Source organism: Nilaparvata lugens, chromosome 4 (genome assembly GCF_014356525.2).
Source record: "Nilaparvata lugens isolate BPH chromosome 4, ASM1435652v1, whole genome shotgun sequence".
Classification (NCBI taxonomy): Eukaryota; Metazoa; Arthropoda; class Insecta; order Hemiptera; family Delphacidae; genus Nilaparvata; species Nilaparvata lugens.
In genome coordinates, this window is record NC_052507.1 from 63,501,168 (window position 1) to 63,526,852 (window position 25,685).

Consider the following 25,685-nt stretch of genomic DNA (forward strand, 5'->3'; position numbering starts at 1 on the left):
TAATCAATCAACAAAATATTTTATCTTAATTATGTAGATTCATTATAAAATTATTGAAAAATATAATTTATTGCTTAATAAAATATAGGCCTAATTGATTATCTCAAACGAGTTAATATTACATTAATAAACCCATATCAGCTACAGTCTATAGAAGGCATTGACAAGACAGAGGTTCTCCTATCTTTCTCCACCTCCATTATAACGTGGACTTCACTGTAGATCATTTCTATCCGACCTATAGTTATTTGTTAATTTATTGATTATAGTTTGACAATTTCGAAACATTTCAAACAGAAAACATACTAGAATCTTTATTGAAGATAAATGAGTGGTGAAAGCGAGAAAGTTTCTCAGAAATAATTTACATTATTTCTCCAATTGTCAAAGTATTAGATGAACAAGGAGTTTCAAAGTCAAGGACAGCGGCTGCATGTTATGCATCGTGTACAAGAGTGTATGCTGAAGGCTTCAAATTTTTAAGCTAACTCAAAATTTCCAACTGAATGTTGCTGACTGTAATAGGAAAGAATGTCATGCAACACTGCTTGGATAATTCGAAGCTGGGTTGCCATATTCACTTCGGTATCCAATCATATTGGCTTTCAGTCACTGAAATTTCAAAGCATTCTATCATAGCCACCTCCAATAAAAGGCCCTGGCCTTCGATATTGCTACGTCGCAGTGTAGGCCTAAAATCTAATACATGATTGGTAAATAAGATTTAAAAAAATACCTGCTGATCTTTTTCACCAATCATGTATTATAGTGAGGTCCACGTTATAATGACAGTATTCGATTAACATTGGTGTTGCTATCCTTGTCTATCATTCGACAAAGCAGATAGAGCTATCCTTTTCTAGCTCCGGAACGTTGCCAAATATGCTTTTCACAATTTAGAAATATAATTAATTAAGGCAGAGACTCGGCAACGCTTTTCTATCTTTATCCACTGCCATTATAACGTGGACCTCACTATAGATTCTAGGCCTACACTGCGACTTTGCAATATCGTAGGCCGCGGCCTTGTATTAGATGTGGCTATGATTCTATCTCAAGCGTTTCGTTGGTCAAGAGAAAATATTCTAAGATGAGTCAGCTATTTCTGGCATTTCATTCGCTCTCCTTAGGGTACAACCACACTGAAAGCGGAGCGTGGCGTGGCGTGGCGTTGAGGAGCGTCGTGAACAATATTATGTTAAGTAATGAGCTGCAATACACTGGAAGCGTCTACTCGCGGAGCGGAGCGGGGCGTCGCGTCAAACTTTGGAACAAGCTGGTTTGTTTTTTGGAGCGTCTACAAGCGGAGCGTCAAAGGGCGAGTGCCCTACTAATGTACATACTAATGGTCTACTCTTTTACATAATAATGCACTTGTTCTACTAAATTCTCCCACCATCTAGTACACTAGTATATTAATTCAATGTTTGCCCAAATTCCCCTGTCATGTGTATTATTTGATTATTCAAAAGAGAACATTCATCTAAAGCATTTTGAAATCAAAAGTAAGGCTATTCTAATCCATTTCATTCTATGAAATATGGTTGCCTTAGTGTCATTACAAGTCTTTCTTTAGACTCTTCCAATTAGTGACTTGTTTTTCCAAATCAGGCTTCACTCTCGTCAAAATATAATCAAAGGTTGAAGTTGACATTCGCATGTACTCAAAAAATCGGGACTCATGCTTTCTTAACTCATTAAACAGATGGTGATATTCAACAATAGTCGACAATTTTAGGTATCTGTCCACTGGAACCGTATTCAACCGATCAGTTCGGCCGTTGGATCGGACAAATCTGCCGGCCGTTAATTCGGCCGAATATGGTCGTCCATTGGAATCATTTACGTCAGTCCAGTTGCCAATTATTGAATTAATTAATATCAAAGCCACCAAAATTTTTTATAAACAATGATTATATTGAGGCTTTGTTACACCAAAGTTATCAACAAAATGGTTATAACTTAATCCTTATAGATTCTATTAGATTGAACGGAAGTTGACAAACACATATGTTCATCACGTGTATGATAAGTTATGTTCAATCTAATAGAATCTATAAGGACGGAAAAATAAACATTTTAAAAATAAATTTGGTCTAATCGCAGCTTTAAGGTCTTTGGTTTCAATATTTTGTTTTACAGTCATGGTATTATTTATGCGTGCCCATCAGTATCAATATTCTCACATTCGAAAAAACTAATTTAATAGGTGAATAAAAATAAAAAATGAACTAAATCATGCTGGAGAAATTATAATATTTTTGATTCTAAAAAAATAATTTTCATCAGATAGAAAGATCATCACGGAATTGGATGAATTATATCATTATGGAATACAAATTCAAACGTGAACTGAGTTTGTTAACATTTAAAACAGTTGACATCTGGTACTTGTGGATGAGAATACTGTGTGAGGTCTACTGTTCACAGAACTACTAGTTATAATAATGATAACTTACCTTCAAAAAATATCCAATACATTAGTTATTCATTACAATAATCTTATTTGTTCAGCAATCTTTGATCACAGATTCCTTTGAACATCACAACAATGATATCTTTTGTCTCGCATATCCCACAATGGAACATGCTCTTGAACCAAACCTATCAACTTTTCATTGTCCATAGTTACAACTTTATAAAACAGAACAAGACTGTGAAACGATTTTAGATTAGGAACACTTTGTTGTCTCAGCTCGACTAGCTAGTTCGGCCGGATAGAGCTGGAAAATCCCATTCAATTCGGATCAAATAATTGACGGCCGTGCACGGCCGTATGGACCTGTTGCAATGGACGAGCATCTATTCCTTTCTTTGTTGGGGGATCGTTCGGTTGAGTTCGGTAGTTTTCGGCCGATGCTAGTTCCGACGAAATCGGTTCCAGTGGACGGCCCACCTTGAGTTAATTTCCTTAGCCCACTCTGGCCTAGCAGGCTAAGCTGATATCCAATACTTTAAGTAATGATTCTCACAAAGTAATATCCGTGCAAACTAGACAACGCCATCTTCTAAGCCCTTGACGCTTGACGCTCAGACGCTTCCTGTGTGTATCATGAACGCTCTGACCACGCCACGCTACGCTCCGCTCTAGAACGCCACGCCACACCACGCCACGCTACGCTACGCTCCGCTTTCAGTGTTTATGTACCCTTACTTCGAAACCAAATTTTCTCATTGTTTGTTTGTATTGGTTGTTGACAGGAATCTTTGATACCGGAGGCAGTCAGCATTTGCAAGAAATGTGTGGCTCCAAAACCACCCAGAACGCACCATTGTTCAGTGTGCAACCGGTGTGTCCTGAAAATGGACCATCATTGTCGTATCCTTTCATTGACATCGTTTCGGGATCAGGGATTGTATTATCATGAATGATTTCTTTGTCGTATTGTACTTGATTTATGAAATCCAAACTCAATCAGATTATTATGGTATAAAATACATTAATTCATTTATACATTAATAGATACAATGGCCCGGTTGCACAAAAGCCGGTTAAATTTCAACCGTGTTTAATTTCACGAGAACCAATCAGAGAAGCCGTCTTATCAAAACGGCCTTCTCTGATTGGTTCTCGTGAAATTAATCACATTTAAAATTCAACCGGCTTTTGTGCAACTGGGCCAATAACATTCTTAACTATGGATGATTTCACTATAGTGGGGTCCACGTTATAATGGCAGTGTTTAATTAGCAATATTGTATTGCTATCCTTGTCTATCATTCAACAAAGCTGATAGCGCTATCTCTTCCACGCTTTGCTCTGTTGCCAGATCGTCTTTTAACAATGTATAATTAATAATTAATTAACGAAATACTTCATCTCAATTATGAAAATTCATTATGAAATTATTGAAAAATATAATTTATTGCTTGATAAAATATAATTTATCGATTATTTTAAACGAGAGTGAACAGTTTACATCAATGAAGCGGTATCAGTTAAGCCGCGTTTACACCATAGTTATTAACAATATGTTAATAACTTAATCCTTATAAAATTCTATTAGATTGATCGGAACTTGACAAACACATATGTTCATCATGTGTATGATAAGTTATGTTCAATCTAATAGAATCTATAAGGATTAAGTTATTAACATATTGTTAATAACTATGGTGTAAACGCGGCTTAACTGATACCGCTTTACCCTTCATAAAAGGCATTGACAAGACAGAGGATCAGCAACGTTTTTCTCCTATCTTTCTCCACTGCCATTGGACCTTACTGTAGGCGTCATATCTGCAAAACTTTAGAAATCAATCTGAAAAAGAACTTCTTGTACTCGGTGACTCATAAATTCTAACTGAATCAGGTTAAAAGTGATTACAAATTACAATGCGTTTCTATCATTTCCACTGATAATGTGAAACTGAAAGCTCTTAGTACAAGCTGGGTGTTCATTTTTCCTCTTCCAGATTATGAATTAAAATATTATGAATATGAATGATTTTAGATCAATTTAATAATCGAACGAGCGTTAGTAAGCTCTCACTTTTGACTTGCTGAAGGCCAAAGTCGTTGTCCATCTGTGTGTATGTTCTACAATAACTTTAGCAAGAATTGATCAATCAGCTTCAAATTTTGAACACGTAATCTTCGAACCTTTTCACAGGTCAAGTTTCTTGGACAACAAAATTGACTCACTGCTTCAGGATATAAAAATAACATTGAAAGTGGATAAGAAAAAAATATGATTATGATTAGTTATGAAAGTTATGATTCAGTCAGCTGAAGAATCCATTGCATGCAATCACTTTAGTTTTTTCATTCATCCATAACATCAGCTGAGGCTATTTGGGAGCTATCACACGCGCTGACACATGATTAATTTCAGATGGTTAATATCACGGTATGTAGAAGAAGACGGTAGGTGTCACGCGCAAGTTTGTGCTAAATTTCCGGTGTAGCTGACGTCATTTTATACCCAATCATCTGTTTTTAACAAATAAGTTTCATAAATTGCCAATTAAAAACCTCGGTTGGTGGCGATGACGCAATCTAGCTGGCTGGCCACTGCGCACACATTTCATGACCCCTACCGTTGTCATCTAAATACCGTGGTTAATATTAGATATTGAATCGACAGATTAATATTTGAAGAGTAAAATAGGATCTCCAATGAAACCTACTGTCAAATGAAATAAGAAGACTTAATCTGCGTTTACACCAATTCAAAAAAACAAAATGTTAATAACTTAATCTTTATAGATTCTATTAGATTGAACATAACTTATCATACACATGATGAACATATTTGTTTGTCAAGTTTCGTTCAATCTAATAGAATCTATGAGGATTAAGTTATCAACATTCTGTTAATAACTTTGGTGTAAACCCAGCTCTTGAAATTGTCAAAAACCACAGATTTATTCATAGTCACAAAGACCGGTTTCGATTGTCACACCATTGTCAATCTCTGATAAACTAAAACTAAATACAAGAGCAGCAGAAACCGGTATTTCTAAGTATCAATAAAACTGTGGTTTTTGACAATTTCTTAGTCTTCTTCATTCAATATGAATAATTACCACAATATCAACTTCTCAACTACAAAAAAAAAAACTACTGTCAAATGATTCTTGTAAAAGAAATATTTAGCTGTTTTCATAATTTTCATCAACTCTGTATAATTAAAAGTTGCAGGTTTCAAAGATTACAATACAACAGCTCTTGAGCGAGTTCTTCAACCTAAGGGGTCACTAGATTTTGACCGAGCGAAGTGAGGTCCAAGATTCAAGTCGACGGTTTGGCATTTCTCTTAATGTTTATATGTTCCGCATTTACGGCAAAACGCTGTAATAGATTTTCATGAAATTTGACAGGTATGTTCCTTTTTAAATTGCGCGTCGACGTATATACAAGGTTTTTGGATATTTCGCATTTCAAGGATAATATAAGAGGAAAAAGGAGCCTCCTTCATACGCCAATATTAGAGTAAAAATCAGACTATAGAATTATTCATCATAAATCAGCTGCTTAGTGGACTATAATACTACCCGTTCAAAAACATCAAACATCTTGAAAATGTATCTTTCCATCAACGTTAGTAGACAGTTGCAGCCAGACCTGATAACAAAGCTCACACTCACATTCCGGGACGACACGTCACGGTACGGTAGGACAGAAACTCCATGTATATTTAGGTTTTTTTCTAGACATTTTAAATTGATAAATTATTTATCAATTTTTGAGAAAACATAACAACAGGTCAATGTAACTTACTGAACGCGAGGTCTACTGTTCACAGAGCTACTAGTATTTGAAGAGTAAGGCTAGGCACACACCGATTAGTCAAGACAAGACACGTTTAGTCACAATACTTCACATAGTTGCTGTAGGATCCCCAATTAAACCTACTGTCAAATTATTCTTGTAAGAGAAATATTTAGCTGTTTTCATAATTTTCATCAACTCTGTATAATTAAAAGTTGCAGGTCTCTAAGATTACAATACAACAGATCTTGAGCGAGTTCTTCAACCTAAGGGGTCACTAGTTATATTGATAAATGAATGATTAAATCTAACGATAGAAACTGATGTATATTGAATTTTTCCTTGACTATTTGCTGTAGCTTGGCTGAATAACTGTGTGGGTCATTACAATCACAGATACTTCTTCATGTATATGGTGTACATTGTGCTGAGTACATTCTTCCTCATGATTTTCGGCGTGGAAATAGCCTACTACGAAGTGTGGCTTGGGAATGGAAGTGTGGAGGCCGTGGTGGATGAAGACGCGAATGTGGAGCCGGTTGGATTTCCGCTCAAGTTCAACCAGTCTATGATGACAGATGTAAGTTTTACCATTTTTACTTTCCTTGCCCTACTACCATAGGTAAGGAAAGTATTGCTTTCCAAAAAAAATTAAGGTACCCAAATTTCAAGTTTTCTATACGTTTCAAGGTCCCCTGAGTCCAAAAACATGATTTTTGGGTATTGGTCTGTATGTGTGTGTGTGTGTGTGTGTGTGTGTGTGTTGTGTGTGTGTGTGTGTGTGTGTGTGTGTGTGTGTGTGTGGTGTGTGTGTGTGTGTGTGTGTGTGTGTATGAGTGTATGTGTATGTGTGTCTGTGTGTCTGTGTACACGATATCTCATCTCCCAATTAACGGAATGACTTGAAATTTGGAACTTAAGGTCCTTACACTATAAGGATCCGACACGAACAATTTCGATCAAATGCGATTCAAGATGGCGGCTGAAATGGCGAAAATGTTGCCAAAAACAGGGTTTTTCGCGATTTTCTCGAAAATGGCTCCAACGATTTTTATCAAATTTATAGGTACCTAAAATAGTCATTGATGAGCTATATCAACTGTCACAAGTCCCATATCTGTAAAAATTTCAGGAGTTCCGCCACTACCACCGTGAACAAAGCCGTAGCGCATTCGTGTGACGTCAGCACAGGTAGGGCTCCTACACCAATAGATATGATTTGATTTCAGCTGATCAATATCAGCTAGTGTTTCTATTGGTGTAGGAGCCCTACCTGTGCTGACGTCACACGAGTGCACTACGGCTTTGTTTACGGAGGTAGTGGTTCCGCCCCATCTATGCAAGGTTCGATTCTAGATTCCCAATCATCAGGCTTCAGATACAATTTAAACTAAAAATTTTAAGTGGAAAAGATTGAGCATAAAAATCTCTACAATTAATGTTCAGTAACATTTTCACCTGAAATTGAAAATAAGCTCGAAATTCGAGAAAATTTGAATATTTCAATTGCAAACTGTTGACAACTGTTGATTCTATCAAATCATTCACTATGAAGAGATAGCAGACTTCGTGTGTCTCCAGCTTTATTGTCCTGTCACCAGCTGGCTTGGATCTTTGCATAGTAGACTCGATGTGGATCTTTTGCATAGTAGACACTAACTTCAGGTGATAAATTTCCATAACGGCAAGGGAAGCTGTGTGAGTGCGCCACACCAGATTTTTTAATGAAAGTGAGGTTTTGTTTGATGAAAGTTATGTTTTATCAGTTTAGATAAGACAATAATAAGAGTTAGATAAGACAATATAATATTTATAATAATTATAAAATTTGTTTTTGCGCGGTAATGACGAATTTGATCTCATATTTCTAATAATGTGAGTTTAGAAAATGGAGTAGCATGGAACTGAAGTAATGACAATGAGCAAGAAAGTCGTAAGGTTTAGAGACTAGAGTATCCTCGACTGGAGTCGTACGATTTGAGTCGAGGTAGTGTGAGTTGAGCCTAAGGCTCAAATTCACCAATAATGATGCAACTGGACCTTCAACAACCTTTCAACTCATGCTTTCACGACTGTAGTTTGAATCCTCCCATGTTTTTGCCCTCTATTAAAAATGTTAAATTTGTTTTTTTTCAAATAACCAATTGATTGCACTGTTTTATGCTGGTCGAGTGTGGTTTTAGTGTGAACATAATTATTACCATAGAGAAAGATAGCATAAAAGAATATAAGATCTTTAAACAAGTTTACAATAGGCATCGGCAGTTCAACAGTATTTCCATTTTCATAATAATTGAGTCAATTTGTCATATTTATAAAATCACTAGCCGTCAGGCTCGCTTCGCTCGCCATATCTGTCTAGCCTGGACCCCCGACTGGATCGTCCAAGAATGAGATTAGCAGGCTCGCTTAGCTCGCCTGCACTTTTCATCTGAGCATTTTTATCATATTATGTTAGGACGATCCAGTCGGGGGTAGCCTACAGACTAAACGTCTGGCTAAACGGATATGGCAGTGAAGCGAGCCTGACGGCTAGTAATATAATATTCCCAGGAATAGCTATGATTGAAGTAGCAGTGCCCAATCAATTTTTCCGCGACAAATGCATTTCAATCTTCTACTTGGTGCCAACCTAACAAAGTCAACTAAACTTAATGCCAACCTGACAAAATTATTAATTTAGTTACCAGTTAACAACTGTTTCGAAGAGGACTCTCTCTAGATTATAGTTCTATATTAACATATGGTATGGACATTTTTCAATTATAATTAAGAGAATAAGAAGAATATACATGCTAAAAGACGAACTTTAAACCCTTAAAAACCACCTTTAGAGTTAAAATATTACCAAAAGATTTCTTAGTGCGCCTCTAAAGGGCCAGCTGAACATACCTACCAAATTTGAACGTTTTTGGTCCGGTAGATTTTTAGTTCTGCGAGTGAGTGAGTGAGTCAGTCAGTCAGTCAGTCAGTGAGTGAGTGCCATTTCGTTTATATATATATATATATATATATATATATATATATATATATATATATATATTAAAATTTAGATACTCATCTGTTGTTTAAAATCCTCCAACCTTAAGCCACTCAGCAATAGTTCTCTTAATAATGTTCAGCGGCAACAATCAATCAAATGGATAAAGGCAGCTTGTTATACAGTTTACATTTTAGATAACTGTGGCTTTTCAATGTTTTACTCAGTCTAACTCTTGATGTTAACAAGGCATTAGCTTATGTTAGAGAAAAAATAGCATAAGATATGTTATTACTGAAAGCTATTGCAGTTATACAAGACTCCTACAATTTTACAAAACAGTCCACAGTAATTTCTAAAATTATTATGATATATTTGTGTTTTGAAAGTAGATAATTACCACAAGGTTCAGAACACAAGAAACCAACTCAAATTCGCTTTTTTCTAGGTAGCCTTTTCATGACTAGGCAATGATTATTGACCGAGCAAAGTGAGGTCTAAGATTCAAGTCGACGGTTAGGCATTTCTCTTAATATTTGAATGTTTATATGTTGCGCATTTACGGCGAAACGCGGTAATAGATTTTCATGAAATTTGACAGACTGTATGTTCCTTCTTTAATTGCGCGTCGACGTATATACAAGGTTTTTTGAAATTTTGCATTTCAAGGATAACATAAAAGGAAAAAGGAGCCTCCTTCATACGCCATATTAGAGTAAAAATCAATTCGGATTTAGAAGGAATAAGGCAACAGTTGATGGCATAAATATGCTTTTGGATGAGGTCTATCTTTCATTGGATGGTGGCGTGAAGGTGGCTGGATTCTTTGTGGATTTAAAAATGGCATTTGACATGCTCAGTCATGATATAATCTTCAATAAGCTGAGTTATTATGGTGTCCGGGGGAACTTCCTGCAGCTGATACAGTCTTATCTGAGAGATAGGTTTCAAGTTGTGGAGTTGGAGATTCAGCAGGATCGAATTCAGAACTATCCTCATCGCTCACAACCCCAGACTGTAAAGAGAGGAGTGCCACAAGGTTCTATTTTGGGGCCATTGCTCTTCCTTGTTTTCATCAATGACTTGCCCGCGAATGTCCCTTTGGAACAAACTATACTCTTTGCAGATGATGCAAATTTCATCATAGCATCTGAGGAACTAGAGAGCTTGAAGACTAGTGCGGAAAATGTCTTGAGGGATGTTGAAATATGGTGCAGGGCTAATGAACTTTTAGTTAATGTCTCAAAGACAAGTTTCATTAACTTTTCGATCAGAGAGCAACAAAAACACGCATCACTTCAATTTAGAATGTGTGATGCTGCTGTTGAACGGGTGGAGAACACTAAGTTTCTTGGCGTATTCATTAATCAGTGCCTGACCTGGAGACCACATGTAGAGATCCTTATAAAGAAATTAAATTCAGCTATTTACACTCTTCACAAATTGGTTAGGATGTCTGATGAGAAAGTTGTTACCATGGCTTACCATGGCTACTTTGAACCCCTTTTAGTTTATGGTATAGTTGCATGGGGAGCTTCAATCCATGGACGTCGTGTCTTCCTCACCCAAAAGAGAGCCATCAGAGTGATGTTTCGAAAACCGCCACGCCATCCTTGCAGGGACTTATTCGCGAAAGCGGGCATTCTTCCGGTTCCCTGCCTGTACATTTATTTTTTGGCGAGTATGGCATTGAAATGGAGAAGTGGCTCGACGACTGGTGCAGACATTCACTCTCACAACACACGCAACAGGGAGATCGTGAGACTGGATGCCCACAGAACCACGTTTTTTGAGGCGAGCCCACAGCATATGGCCAAAAAAGTGTATAATGCTATTCCAATTGGAATTCGAGAACTGAATTCTGAAATAGTCTTCAAGAAAAAATTGAAATTGTGGTTAAGTGAAAACTTGAAATTTAAATTAACTGTATGATCTTTACTTTTCAGGTAATAGAGACTTTTGATTCCACTGTTTTTAGTTTATTCAACTACAATAATTCCATCTGTGATACCGTATTAACTTTGTTTTTAATTATATAGACTATATTGCATGTATATTAAGGTGACATTTGTAATGTATTTATGATATGTATTGTTTGATGAAATGTTTATGACCTGTGTTAATATTGTATTATATACGATGGATAACATGAAAATAAAATTGAATTGAAGAAGATTATAATCAAGAATATTTTATTAAGTAAGAAATTATATTTTTCAATAATTTCATAATGAATTTTAATAATTAAGATGAAATATTTTATCAATTAATTATTAATTCTACATTGTTGAAAGACGATCTGGCAACTGAGCAAAGCGAGAAAGAGATAGCGCTACCGCTTTGTTGAATGATAGACAAGGATATTAATACCATTGCTAATCAAACTCTGCCATTATAACGTGGACCTCACTATACTTCAGTTCCATGCTACTCCATTTTCTAACCTCACTTTTCTCAAATAACCAAATGATTGCACTGTTTTATGCTGGTCGAGTGTGCTTCTCGTGTGAACATTCACGAAACAGTCCACAGTAATTTATGGAATTATGATATATTTGTGATTTGAAAGTTGATAATTACTAGGCGGTTCAGAACACAACAAACATAAATTCGCTTTTTTCTAGGTAGCCTTTTAATGACTAGGCAATGATTATTGACCGAGCAAAGTGAGGTCTAAGATTCAAGTCGACGGTTAGGCATTTCTCTTAATATTTGAATGTTTATATGTTGCGCATTTACGGCGAAACGCGGTAATAGATTTTCATGAAATTTGACAGACTGTATGTTCCTTCTTTAATTGCGCGTCGACGTATATACAAGGTTTTTTGAAATTTTGCATTTCAAGGATAACATAAAAGGAAAAAGGAGCCTCCTTCATACGCCAATATTAGAGTAAAAATCAGACTATAATTATTCATCATAAATCAGCTGACAAGTGATTACACAGATGTGTGGAGAAGCCAGTCTATTGCTGTATTTCCGTAAGGTCTATAGTTTCAATCAAGTACTTGTGGATGTGAATACTGCGTGAGGTCTACTGTTCACAGAACTACTAGTAATTTATATAATATAATATTTATTATATTTTAATGACCTCGCTATTATATCCATTGATTATTGTCATTCATAACATATTCTTCCTTCAAGTTCTTTGCTGGCACTCATCATTATCACCCTCATCTTATCATTCATCATTCATACAAGACTGCATGCTCTCTTATCATCTTTATTGATAACACCTCTCCTTCATGACTTCATATATTTATTTTCACGGCACATTCGTCATCAACTTCATCAAGAAATGTTTTAGAAGTAGTTTTCCAAGTATTTTTTCCTTTACAAACGTTAGTTTTAGTTTTCTTTTGTTTCTTATTAAACTGTATAAGAGTCTTAGGACCATTTGCACAGTGACAGTTTAAACTAAATTTCATTTTAAACTGGATTAAATCTGTATCAAGTCTTGTTTGTTATAATGTGTTACACTTTTTGTGTAGTTGAGTAGTTGATATTGTGGTAATTATTCATATTGAATGAAAAGGACTAAGAAATTGTCAAAAACGACAGATTTATTGATACTTAGAAAGACCGGTTTCGGTTATTACACCATTGAAAATCTCTGATAAACTCTCAGTTTATCAGAGAATGACAATGGTCTAACAACCGAAATTGGTCTTTCTAACTAACCTATCTATAAATCTGTGGTTTTTGACAACTTCTTAGTCTTTTTCATTCAATAATGTGTTACATTTTGAGTTTAAGCCACCAGCTGATTAAATTCAGTTTAAGATTTGACTGTGCAAATGGCATTTTTGTTGTGTTAAGGAAGCATATTTGGGTTATTACCTATTGTTTCCGTTGTAATATTATGAATAAATAGATAAATATTTGTTACAAACCTGATTCAAATACTATAAATTCAAAACAGTAGCTTTACAGTGAAAACCAATCTTATAAAAATTTTTTTTTTCTCAGCCAAATTGGAAGACTGAAGTTGAGAAACTATCTACGAATCCTGAAGTACAGTGGAGGCGAAGAGCTATCATTTTCATGGCTTTCATTTGCAGTGGTATGTTATTTCAGTATGTAGTCCAAGTAAAAATGTCTATCTGGTATCAATGCATATTATCGATTTTCCAAGATAATCATAAGATACTGTTGCTGGTGAGATGTTGTGATATCTATCCATAATGAAAACACTGAGATGTTGTCAAAAATGTCACTTATTTATTGTAAAATGATTACAAACATGTTTTAACACCAATGGTCTCATCTTCAGGGTGTCTTGAATTTTTCACACTGAAGATGAAACCATGGGTTGAAACATGTTTGTAATCATTTTACAATTAATAAGTGACATTTTTGACAACAACCCAGTGTTTTCAATGATCATAAGAGATTTCCAGTTTAGTTGCTTCATCGATAGAGGATATATTATCTACAGTTTCTTGTTGTTGTAGTAGGACACTTGAATCTAATGAACAATCATATCTATTGGTTTAATGGTCCATTAGATCTAATAAGTTTCTTAGAAACCGAGCCTCAATCTTTTATACAAAGCATCAGCTATTTTGCCTCACTATAGCCCGGTTGAACGGTTAAATTTTAACCGTGATTAATTCTACGGGAACCAATCAGAAAAGGTATTTTTGAGAAGACGGCTTCTCTGATTGGTTCTCGTGGAATTAATCACGATTGAAACTTAACCGGCTCTTGTGCAACCGGCACTATGACTGTTGAAAATGAGTTCATAAAATGCCAAAGAACTCCTGTAAGTAAAAAATAGTTTATTTCATGAAATAGTTTATTTCTACAAGACTTAACCTATTTCGGACTATGTATAACCATAGAACAATAGCTATTATTAAGATAATCATAAGAGATTTTCAGTTTAGTTGCTTCATCGATAGAGGATATATTATCTACAGTTTCTTGTTGTCGTTTCTCTAGCTAATAGCTATTGTTTCTCTATGGTATAACCTTATCTAAATTTGGCAGAGGAATATCACAAGGTTACCTTATTTTTTCTCTCCCTATCATTTTGATGATGTACTTATTGTATGAATCAATGAAGAATCAAATAAACGACTGCATGTCGGTGTTTAAATACATATAATATACATATAAGTGTCCGAATCTTCTATTGTATTTACTAAAACTTGTTGTTATTGTTGATGTATTCTGTTAAGTCTCATGCATTTTGTTACTATTGATTCTATTAAAAATAATGTATTCATCATGAATACATTTTGCTTTACATCACATGTAGGAAATGTTGAATCCAAAATGTTTATTTCATGCCACATTTTAACAAATAGAATAATTGCAAATACGTTTCACCTCAATCAAAATAATGTGAAAATGTTATGCTTGGTTTTGAAGCATTTGAATTTCAAATTTGAAATTTGACTGAAAATTTTGTGAAGTGAACAACTACAAGACTTAACCTATTTCGGACTATGTGTAACCTTATCTAAATTTGGGAGAGGAATAGCACAAGGTTACCTTATTTTTTCTCTTCCTATCATTTTGATGATGTACCTGTATGAACCAGTCAATCAATAAATATGCAAGTATTTATTTTCAACCGACATTTTTTCAATCTGTGTTGTTTAAATGTGCAGGTGCATTCATAGCTTTACTGAGTTTGTCAGTGTGGCACTCTCGGCTTATAAGACGTGGTGAGACCAGCATAGAAGCCAATATTAATAAGAGTGAAACAAAGCGTCTAGCCAAGATGAATAAAGTAAGTATGAGGTCACAATATTTATAATTGCAAATGACGTTATCTACTCTAATTTTATTTTACAAGCTATATTTTCAATAATTATTAAACGACAATCCAAAGTTAAATGCTGTAAACCACCCTAAAGTCTGATAGTAATAATGGCAGTGTTTGATTAGCAATGGTATTGCTATCATTGTCTATCATTCAACAAAGCGGATAGCGCTATCTCTTTCTCGCTTTGCTCTGTTGCCAGATTGTCTTTTAACTAGTAGTTCTGTGAACTGTAGACCTCACGCAGTATTCTCATCCACAAGTACCTGATTGAAACTATAGACCTTATGGAAATACAGCAATAGACTGGCTTCTCCACACATCTGTGTAATCACTTGTCAGCTGATATATGGTGAATAATATTCTATAGTCTGATTTTTATCTAATATTGGCGTATGAAGGAGGCTCTTTTTTCCTTTTATATTATCCTTGAAATGCATAATTTCCAAAAACCTTGTATATACGTCGACGCGCCATTAAAAAAGGAACATACCTGTCAAATTTCATGAAAATCTATTATCGCGTTTCGCCGTAAATGCGCAACATATAAACATTTAAACATTAAGAGAAATGCCAAACCGTCGACTTGAATCTTAGACCTCACTTCGCTTGGTCAACAATGTAGAATCAATAATTAATTAACAAAATATTTCATCTTAATCATGAAAATTCTTTATCTTTTTATCAAGCTCTCTTTTTCCAAATATACAGTCTTTTATTGCATAGTAGGCAACAGCTCCCTTTCTCACTCTGTTCAGCACCTCCCTATCAATCCTTCCATCCTCCGAAATCACTGGTATTCATATTTCTCCACCTGTTCCATCTCCTCTCCATTCACCATAATATGCATATTATCTCTCATTCCTTTTGACACTGCCATCACCTTGCTTTTCTTGACATTTAAGACCATATGCCTTGATTTCAATTCCTCTGCCCATTCAGTTGTTGACTGTTGCAATTTTTCTTTTGAATCACAATCAAGACAATGTCGTCGGCGAACAGAAGAGCTCTTGCACCGATCGGCCTCATATTCCAGTAACCCACCAGCGTGTTCTGTGTTCTTCTTTCACATATTTTGTGTATTTCATCCATGATTAGAATGATAGCAGAGGACTGAGGCTGTCACCCTGTTTCACGCCTTTTTCCATGGCAAACTCCTCTGACACTCCTCCACCAATGCGCACTCTTGCCACCATTCCTTCATTCACACTAATATTGCATTGATAAGCTTAGTGGGCACTCTCTTTCTATGCAATACCCTCCATATTAGGTTTCTTGGGACTGTGTTGAAAGCAGCCTTCAGGTCCAAAAAGGCCGGTATACATTCCTTCCCTTCTCAAGAAATTTGGCACACACACTTCTAAGGGAAGAGATATGCTCCTGGGTCTGCCTGCCCGGTCTGAACGCTGCTTGTTCTTCTTCTATATCATCTTCCACCACTTTCCGCAGCCTCCTCTCAAGTATACCAGTGTACACTTTCATGGCCACCTGAGATAAGCTTACAGCTCTATAGTTATCACACTCAGTGGTAAGACCCTTCTTATGAATTGGGATTATAATATTCTTCCTCCACTGCACAGGGACTCTTTCCTGCTGCCATGCTTCATTGATTAAATCCAACAATCTATCAATCAATATATCTCCTCCCCATTTGATAAATTCTGGCACAATACCATCCTCTCCTGCTGCCTTGCCGACCTTCAACCTCTTAATGGATTCTTCTACCTCTTCTCTAACGATTCCACTTGTTATTCCATCTATCTCATCCATCATTTGTTCGAGCTCATATTCATTATCCTCATTCTGATCATCATCCCTGTGAAACTTATCCTCATAGAATCTTCTCCATCTATCAAGTACCTCTTCTGTCTGTGACACCAACCTTCCTTCTTCATCAGCTATTGTTCTGATCTGCTTTCCATATTTCCTTTTAAACACTTGACAATTTTCCAAATGAACGACCATTATCATGTCCATGTTGGTGTTGCAGATCTTGACCAAATTCTTCCCATGAATAGTTTTTGCCAACCTTATAGTTCTCTTTGCCTCATTCCTTTTCTCAACATACATTCTGTACTCCTCCTGCCTCTTAGTCATCATGTACTTTCTGTATGCTTTCTTTTTCTCTTTCACTTTCATCTGAACCTCCTCTGTCCACCATCTTGTCCTTCTCTTAAACCTTCCCAGCCTTTTTTCGCCACACACTCCCTTTGCAGCACCTGTAATAGCATCTTTCAGCTCATTCCAGAAACTATCTACATTATTACAGTTGTTCTGCATATTTGCAATCTGGTCTGACAACTCTGTTTTGTATCTTTCTCTGTTCTCTATACACCTTAGTTCTTCATCCACAAGTACCTGATTGAAACTCTGTGTAATCACTTGTCAGCTGATTCATGATGAATAATTCTATAGTCTGATTTTTACTCTAATATTGGCGTATGAAAGAGGCTCCCTTTTCCTGGTATATTAACCTTGAAATGCAAAATTTCCAAAAACCTGTATATACGTCGACGCGCAATTAAAAAGGAACATCCTGTCAAATTTCATGAAAATCTATTATCGCGTTTCGCCGTAAATGCGCACATTAAAACATTTAAACATTAAGAGAAATGCCAAACCGTCGACTTGAATCTTAGACCTCACTTCGCTTGGTCAACAATGTAGAATCAATATTAATTAACAAAATATTTCATCTTAATCATGACAATTCATTATGAAATTATTGAAAATATAAATTCCTGCTTAGTAAAAATATATTCATTTTTTAAATAAACGAGAATGAACAGTTATCAATAACCTGTATCAGATACCGTCTATAGAAGGCATTGACAAAACAAAGGATCGGCAACGTTGTTCTCCTATCTTTCTCCACTGCCATTATAACGTGGACCTCACTATAGATTTTGAGATTATATTTTCTTGATTATTTGTAGCGCGTCATTTATTTCTGTATTGGTTGCATTTTTTCAATTTGCTGTCAATGCCTGCCCGGTTAGCTGAGACAATTAGGGTACGATCACATTAGAAACAAATATGTGCAAGTGCACGCTTGGTTATACCATAGAGAAACAATAGCGTTAGTAGATATCTCATGCTTTAGGGCGTTTTTTGTCGCAACTTTTACTGTTATCTCTGGATATCTACTTATGCTATTGTTTCTCTATGGTTACACATGACCAATCGCGCAGATGAGAAACAAAATCTGGAGAGAGCAATAGGAACATTCACACTGAACGCGTGCACTTGCTGGTAGCGTTCAGTGTGAGCAGCTTCATGCAAGTCACAACGTGTTTCTATGGCTCCTTGCAGATTTTGTTTCTCATTTGCACGCGTGGTCATGCATGGCCTTGCGTGTACTTGAACATATGTGCATCCAATGTTATCATACCGTGAGGCGTTACACCCTTCAGTCTGCTAGCGGCAGTATTACCTGGCTGTGGGTTCGAGTCCAGCCGTTAGGCATGGACGTTTGATCATCTCATCAATCATCCCTCCTGAGTGTACACAAATTCTATTAGAATCTAATCGAAAATTTAAAGATAATCAGACATATGTACTATAGTGAGGTCCACGTTATAATGGCAGTGGAGAAAGATAGGAGAACAACGTTGCCGATCCTCACTGTGTAGTCAATGCCTTATTGACGGTAGCTGATACAGGTTTATGAATGTAATATTAATTGTTCATCCTCGTTTAAAATAATCAATTATATTTTATTGAGCAAGAAGTTATATTTTTAAATAATTTCATAATGAATTTTCATAATTTTGATGAAATATTTTGTTTAATTTATACATTGTTGAAAGACGATCTGGCAACAGAGCAAAGCGAGAGAGTGATTGAGCTATCCGCTTTGTTGAATGACAGACAAGGATAGCAATACCATTGCTAATCAAACACTGCCATTATAACGTGGACCTCACTATAACTGTTCAGTATTTGTTATTATATTCTTTGATATTTATAAGTTTTGGAATTTTCAATTCTCAATTTGTTTTTTTTTTTTTACTTTTTTAATAAGTATTTGAAATCTTTTCATTTTTCAATTAGGTGGTATTTTTGTTGTTTGTATTAGTTATTATTGCATAAGTTCGTATTATTTTTTTTCATTTGTATCTGTACAATTTTTATTGTCAAGGATACATATTTGAGGAAACCCGTTGTCTCCATTGTGAATAAATAAATAAATAAGTGTATACAAGTTCAATAGCATCTAATCGAAAATCTAAAGATAATCAGTTAGAAATATTACAAGGGTACTGGTTGTGTTCTGTAGGTATTTAAATTAATTGATATAAATTGAATAACTGGATTCATAACGATTATTAGTCAATTATTCTCATAGCTGAAGTATTTGTTTCAGGTTTATGTCAACCCTTATGATTTTGGAACAAAGAAGAATTGGGAGTTATTCCTTGGTAATGGAAGATGTCGGTAAGTGCTTGATACTATTATTTCATTCTAAAGTTATTTCTGACAAAAATAATATGTTGTTAATGGGTGGAACATATATATTCTCTATATCTATCTTTATTTTGGTAGAGAGTTACTGGGAAGGATATTTGAATATTATTTCCGAATAATAGACATTGATATATATACAAAGCTCCGCCAATTTATGTAGATGCATAACAATATTATCCATAGTTATTTCAAATTGCCTTTTTTCATATCATATAAGTAAGTAGCATGATAAATAATTATTTATTTATTTAATACATTCCACAATCACAATATCAAATTAATGATTGGGAGAGAATCAAAAGGATAAACCCAAATTGTTTCTCTCCCTAATTTTGATAAAAATAGTCCAGATGAGGCTATGAATACAGCTCAATAATTATTTTTCTTAGTTTATGTTATGTAAATTCATCTAAAACTTTGCTGTATTGTAAACTACTGTATATAAGTGTATAATTTATTTATTTATTTATTTCATTGGCGATTACAGATCATAATTATAATATGATTGGGAGAAGACAACAGGCATAGCCCAAAACTTTCTTCTCCCAAATTTTTTACAAATAAAAGTTTCAAAAAATAATAAGGTTAAGATTTCACTTTCACTTTAAAAAGTCCTATTTCCACTTCAAAACTAATGACTAAACTAAAAATTTTGATATTTGAAAACTGATTAAAAACAAAGGTGTAAGTGCACGTCCAGTGCCAACATACCTATTATCAAATTTTTGGTTGGGATCGATTTAGTGTGTTATTTTGAGCACAAAATCACAAAAAGTAAACGGCGTTCATTATTGTTTTTTGAATAAACTAAGTTCAAAGTAGCACAATTTTACATGCATTTAACCTATGAGTAGCAGCCATTTTGATTATTGAAATCATCAAATTATGATATTCCTAATCTAGTTTTCCTAACCCAAAGCTTTTCCTAACCTAAGCTTTTCTAACATAAAGCTTTTCCTAACCTACAGCTTTCCCTAACCTTAGCTACTTATGGTTGCTACTTATAGGTTAAATGCAAGTAAAGTTCTGCTACTTTGAACTTAGTTTATTTTAAAAACAATAGTGAGCGCCGTTTAATTTTTGTGATTTTGTGCTCAAAATAACATATTAAATCGATCCCAACCAAAAATTTGATGACAGTTATGTTGGCACTGGACGTGCACTTTAGCCAAAACAAAAATATTTCACTCAAATCTCTATAAATTGGAAATTTTAAAGTAATTTTGCAAAATTTTGAGCCAAAAAAGAAACATTACTTCAATATTAGCACAGCTGATAAGCCTGTATATATTTTAATCTACATAAATAAAGTACTCAATCAATTAATATTTCTTCTATTTGAACTCTTTATTTTCAGTTTTAATAATAATTAGTTGATTAGATTATTCAATTATCTGTACCAGATATTATATCTGACTGCTAGTCGTTATTTCTAAAAGCAAAAAGTGATTTAATAATAAGCAGTTCGTGATGGAAAAGAACATTGAAGAAAGACATTATATGTTGGGTAATTCTGTTTATGTAAATACGAGTAGCCCTTTACAAGAAAGTTATTAGTATAGTTAAGTAGATAGGAATAAAACGTCTCATTCAAACTCAGACAAAGAATGATTGTTTATTTAATCAACATCATAATCTTAGCTGTCTCCATAGAGATAGTGAAAGACGTCAGCTGAGGCTTCCGTAACTACCCCCCTCCAGTCTTTACTATCTCTATTATAGAGATGTAAATAGAACTCATAAAAACAAAACATGGAAAACAACATAATAAAAACATTTTGGAAATCTTTCCTTACTCATCTTCATTATAGTTCCTTTTCGATCTTCTAATCTCACTCAAATGCACAATTTCATGTCTACCTCGTCCATTGTTGTGTTGCTTTTTTACCTCCACTTCCTATGTAGTAGATCAATCACTTCATAATATGGTCCAACAAATTTTTGATCCGATTGTTGTCGAATTCTTTTCCTTTATCCATTAACAACATGTTGGGGGTATTGAAGAGCCCAAAAAATGCTAGTAAATTTTGTTCCATGCACTTGGCTGTTTTATTCTTTAAAATCCATGCAGAAGCAAGCCTTGTAAAACAATCGATTGTAGTAAGATACTTCAGTTTATTGTAATAGAAAATGTCAACTTGAATTATTTCTGCTGGTCTTGCGGGAGTAGGTGTGACCATCTGAGGCGTCTTGTAAGGCTTTCTGTCATATTTTGCTATATTGCATGCTGCACACTTTCCCAGCACATTTCTTATTGTTTTGGCCATATTCAGTCAATAATACTGCCGTTTCAGGTGTTGCAACGTTTCCTTTTCCCCTCTATGGTTGGTCCTTCCAATGTGATATTGTTCTACAACTTCTTGTTGTTCTCTTCTATCTTCAACTGTTTTAACTTGTCTATCACAAATTATCAAGTGTATTTTGAGTCCCAGCATTCATCTTTATGAAAGCTCTTAATTTTATCAATAAAATCTTTTTCCTTGGAAAATATAAAATAAACTTTCCCCCTTACCATCAACTGCTTTATTGTATGTTTCAGTTCATCATCTGTCGCCTGAGGGCCAATTATAATTGTATAAGTATGAATTGGGCCATAACGATGGGTAGTTTTTGTTATACCTCCAAAGTTTTGTCTTTCAAGAATTATTTGATTACGTTTATCATTTATAATGCAATTTTCCATCACTTCCAAATTAATTTGCTTCACTTGTAGAGGATTATATTCCGAGATAAACAATCAGCAACTACATTATCTAGTCCTTTAATGTGTTGAATTTTGAATGAGTAAACAGCCAATTTTTCTTTCCACTTGGTTATCCTGGCGGATGTTTCTTTCAGCTTATTCATCCATAAAAGTGGCATGTGATCTGTTCTTAGCACAAATTCATTTCCGTAAAGGTATGGTCTAAAATTCTCAACACACCATACAATAGCAAGAAATTCCCTTTCAATTGTACTATAACGCCTCTCGCCGGAGTAAGTTTCCTGCTTGCAAAAGCAACCGGTTTCTCATTTTGGGATAGTACACCTCCTATTGCTTCCCCACTAGCATCTGTTGTTAATGTAAAGGGTTGTTGAAGATCTGGAAACTGAAGTATAGGCGTTGAACAAATTGCTTCTTTACACTTTTCAACTGCTTGGATAACATCTGATGATATGTGGAACTTCACACCTCTTTTTAATAAGTTTGTTAATGGTTCAGTCATCTGTGCAAATTTGTGAATGAATTTTCTATAATAGCCGACCATGCCTAAAAATGTTTTTATCTCTTTCAAATTCTTTGGAATTGGAATGTCTTTTATTGCACTAATTTTCTGGCTGTCAGGACGAACTCCACTTTCCGAAATCACATGACCCATGAATTTCACTTCAGATTGACACAAGTTAGTTTTTTCCTTTGACAGCTTAAGGCCAAACTTCCTTATTCTTTCAAATAACTGTGTGAGATGTGCTTTATGATCTTCGAGATTCTTGCTGAACACAATGATATCATCCATGTAGATTTGTATTGCTTCTTCATTTATGTCTTCTAAAAACTCATCCATCAGCCTTTGAAACGTTGGTACTGCGTTTTTCAACCAAAAGGCATCCTTGTAAATTCATAATGTCCTCTCTCAAAGCTAAATGCTGTCTTCTCCATGTCCCTTGGATTCATTCTTATTTGATGGTATCCCGACTTTAGATCCAGAGTGCTGAAAACTTTAGCTCCGTGCATTCTGTCAATCATATCCTCTAGCCTTGGAAGGGATATCTCTCCAACTCTGTTTGATCATTTAAAACTCTGAAATCTACAACCACCCTATGTTTTGGCGGTTCTCCAGGAGAAGACTTTTTGGTACAACCCATAATGGATTACAAAATGGAGAGATAGACTTTTTTATAATGCCCTGTTCTAGCATATCCTTAATGTGTTCTCTAATGATTTTTTCATTGCATGTGGATACCTTCTGGCTTTTATAAATATTGGTTTTGATGACTTTAATTGAATTGAGTGCTGAACTCTCCCTGTTGTTGTCAGACTCTCTCCTTCATTATATAAAGTGTCCTTATACTTTTCCAGCATATAGAATGCTAATTTTTCTTGTTCCTTGTCTATAAATTGTTCATTACAATTTCCTCTCACAATGGAACCCATTAGTAAATGTTTTTCTTTAGCAATTGAATTTTTCGATTTATAATTTCTATCCCCCAACTTTATTATCCATTGACCATTTATATTGATAGGAGCAGCTCCAAGATCTCTCATCATATCACAACCAATTATCACATCATACTTGTTGTTCATTATTTCTGTTGATACATGAACTCTCATAATTTTTTTTAAAACCAATCAATCCAAACAGATTTAAATCTACTTCCCCTTTTAAAGCTTTTCTTCCTGTCAAAGTTAACATTTCACAAGAACACCCTTCTATTTTCAAACTATGATCAATTTTTATTAATGCTTCTTCCGAAATTATTGTACTGTCCGATCCTGTATCATACAAGCAATAAACATCCCAACTCTTCACATAAAATATAGGTAGCTCTCCTTTTTTGCAATCCACTTTTTGTTCCTTGCTACCTATATTCCTCATCCGAAATCCTCAATCTTTATTCCTACCTTTCTTTGTCGATTATTTGGTTGATTTATTTTCCTTCAATTCAGGCCAGTCTTTTTCATTTTTCTCTCGATATTGACTTTCATAACGGTAACAGCTATTTTCACTATCTGAGGAGTGAGTTAAACTCTCTCCATCAGAACTACCTTCCAAATTTTTTTTTGCGATTTTCCTTCCTCCTCAAAGCATTGACTTCTCTTCTTCCAAAATTCTTTTTTGGGGTAACTTCCTTTCTATAAATGTAAGGACATTCTCTGGCAAAATGCCCTTCTTCCCTACACTCCCAACACTCGTTTCGTGCTAATTTCCCTTCTCTTTCCTTTCTATTTCTTTCCCATTAGTAACCAATCCCTTTACATCAGTTCTCCATTTCTGGTTCGATCTGTTACCATAAACAGGAGAGGTTCTACTATTAAGTGAATATCTTCTCTTATTCTCAACCACTCTCCAATTTGAGTGTCTATGACTAGCTTCTTTCCAATAAGACTCCTCATCTTTGACAATTTGAATAGTCTCTTCTAAAGACTGAGGTTTTGCAATTTTCACACTCTTACATACTCGCTCTGAAGCTGCTCTTAACAAAACTTCCATTGATAACTCTTTATAGATTTTATTTCTCCATACCCCTTCCTCTTTAGTATTACACGAATCTAAAACTTTCTATTTCAATTCTTTAACCAATTGCGATAACCGATTGGCAAAACTACCAATTGACTCCCCCAAATCACGATTCAATTCCAACACTCTCATTGCCATTGCAGAGACTGATTTCCTTGCACCTGCATAACGTTCTTTAAGGGCTTTTTTAACATCCTCCCAAGATGAACTGAACGATACTCCCAAATCAACCATAATTGATGTACTTATTCTAGACAAGAAAAACGAATGCAGGTTTGTAGTTGTTAATTCATCAAAATTGCTGTCAATAATTTGAAAATGGATGGCATCCATTCTCTCCAAGAATAGACTAAGTTCTTTTACCTCTCCTTGGAACTCCTGAATTGATCCGATCAAATTCATGAGACATTTCACGTCCATAAGTGGTGGTTCTTTCCCGGTTATTTCAATATTTGATGCAATTTCCTTTTTCCTCCTTGGCATTTTCAAAATCTATCCGAAAATTCTATTAACTTCAACTAAAAATACTAGATAATATTTTGGTTTCGGCACCAGTTAAGTAGATAGGAATAAAACGTCTCATTCAAACTCAGACAAAGAATGATTGTTTATTTAATCAACATCATAATCTTAGCTGTCTCCATAGAGATAGTGAAAGACGTCAGCTGAGGCTTCCGTGACTTATACATAAATATAGCACTCAATCAATCATTATTTTGATATTGTGCTTTTATCAATTAAATATCTGTTTTTTGAACCAGTGTTCTGTATTCCATATCTTCAAATTTTCTGGCTTTAAATATTCTAATTTCTTTCGACAGGGTTTGGCTATGGAATATATTTCCATCGAGACATAAACCGATTGGAGACGGCCTCACATGGTCGACTATCTATTCAGTTGAGGAGGCGAATGAAATAGATCATTTCAAAATTGCCTAGACGTGGTTCGGTTACTTATTAGAATTCCATGGTAGCACGTAAGTCTATTTCTAATTTTGTACCATTAAATGCGTAATCGTTTTTCTATCA

The 25,685-nt window shown here is 34.9% G+C and overlaps 1 protein-coding gene across 1 annotated transcript in view; it reads left to right on the forward strand.

Moving 5' to 3' along the window:
• LOC111053097 (palmitoyltransferase ZDHHC16) overlaps positions 1-25,685 on the forward strand; it is a 34,207-nt gene extending 8,522 nt beyond the window's left edge. The window contains exons 4-9 of the mRNA XM_039426153.1: positions 3,202-3,319; positions 6,574-6,794; positions 13,167-13,260; positions 14,816-14,937; positions 19,337-19,407; positions 25,478-25,685. Coding sequence (XP_039282087.1) covers positions 3,202-3,319; positions 6,574-6,794; positions 13,167-13,260; positions 14,816-14,937; positions 19,337-19,407; positions 25,478-25,595 — 744 coding nt within the window. The 3' untranslated portion in view covers positions 25,596-25,685. The remainder of the gene's footprint in view (positions 1-3,201; positions 3,320-6,573; positions 6,795-13,166; positions 13,261-14,815; positions 14,938-19,336; positions 19,408-25,477) is intronic.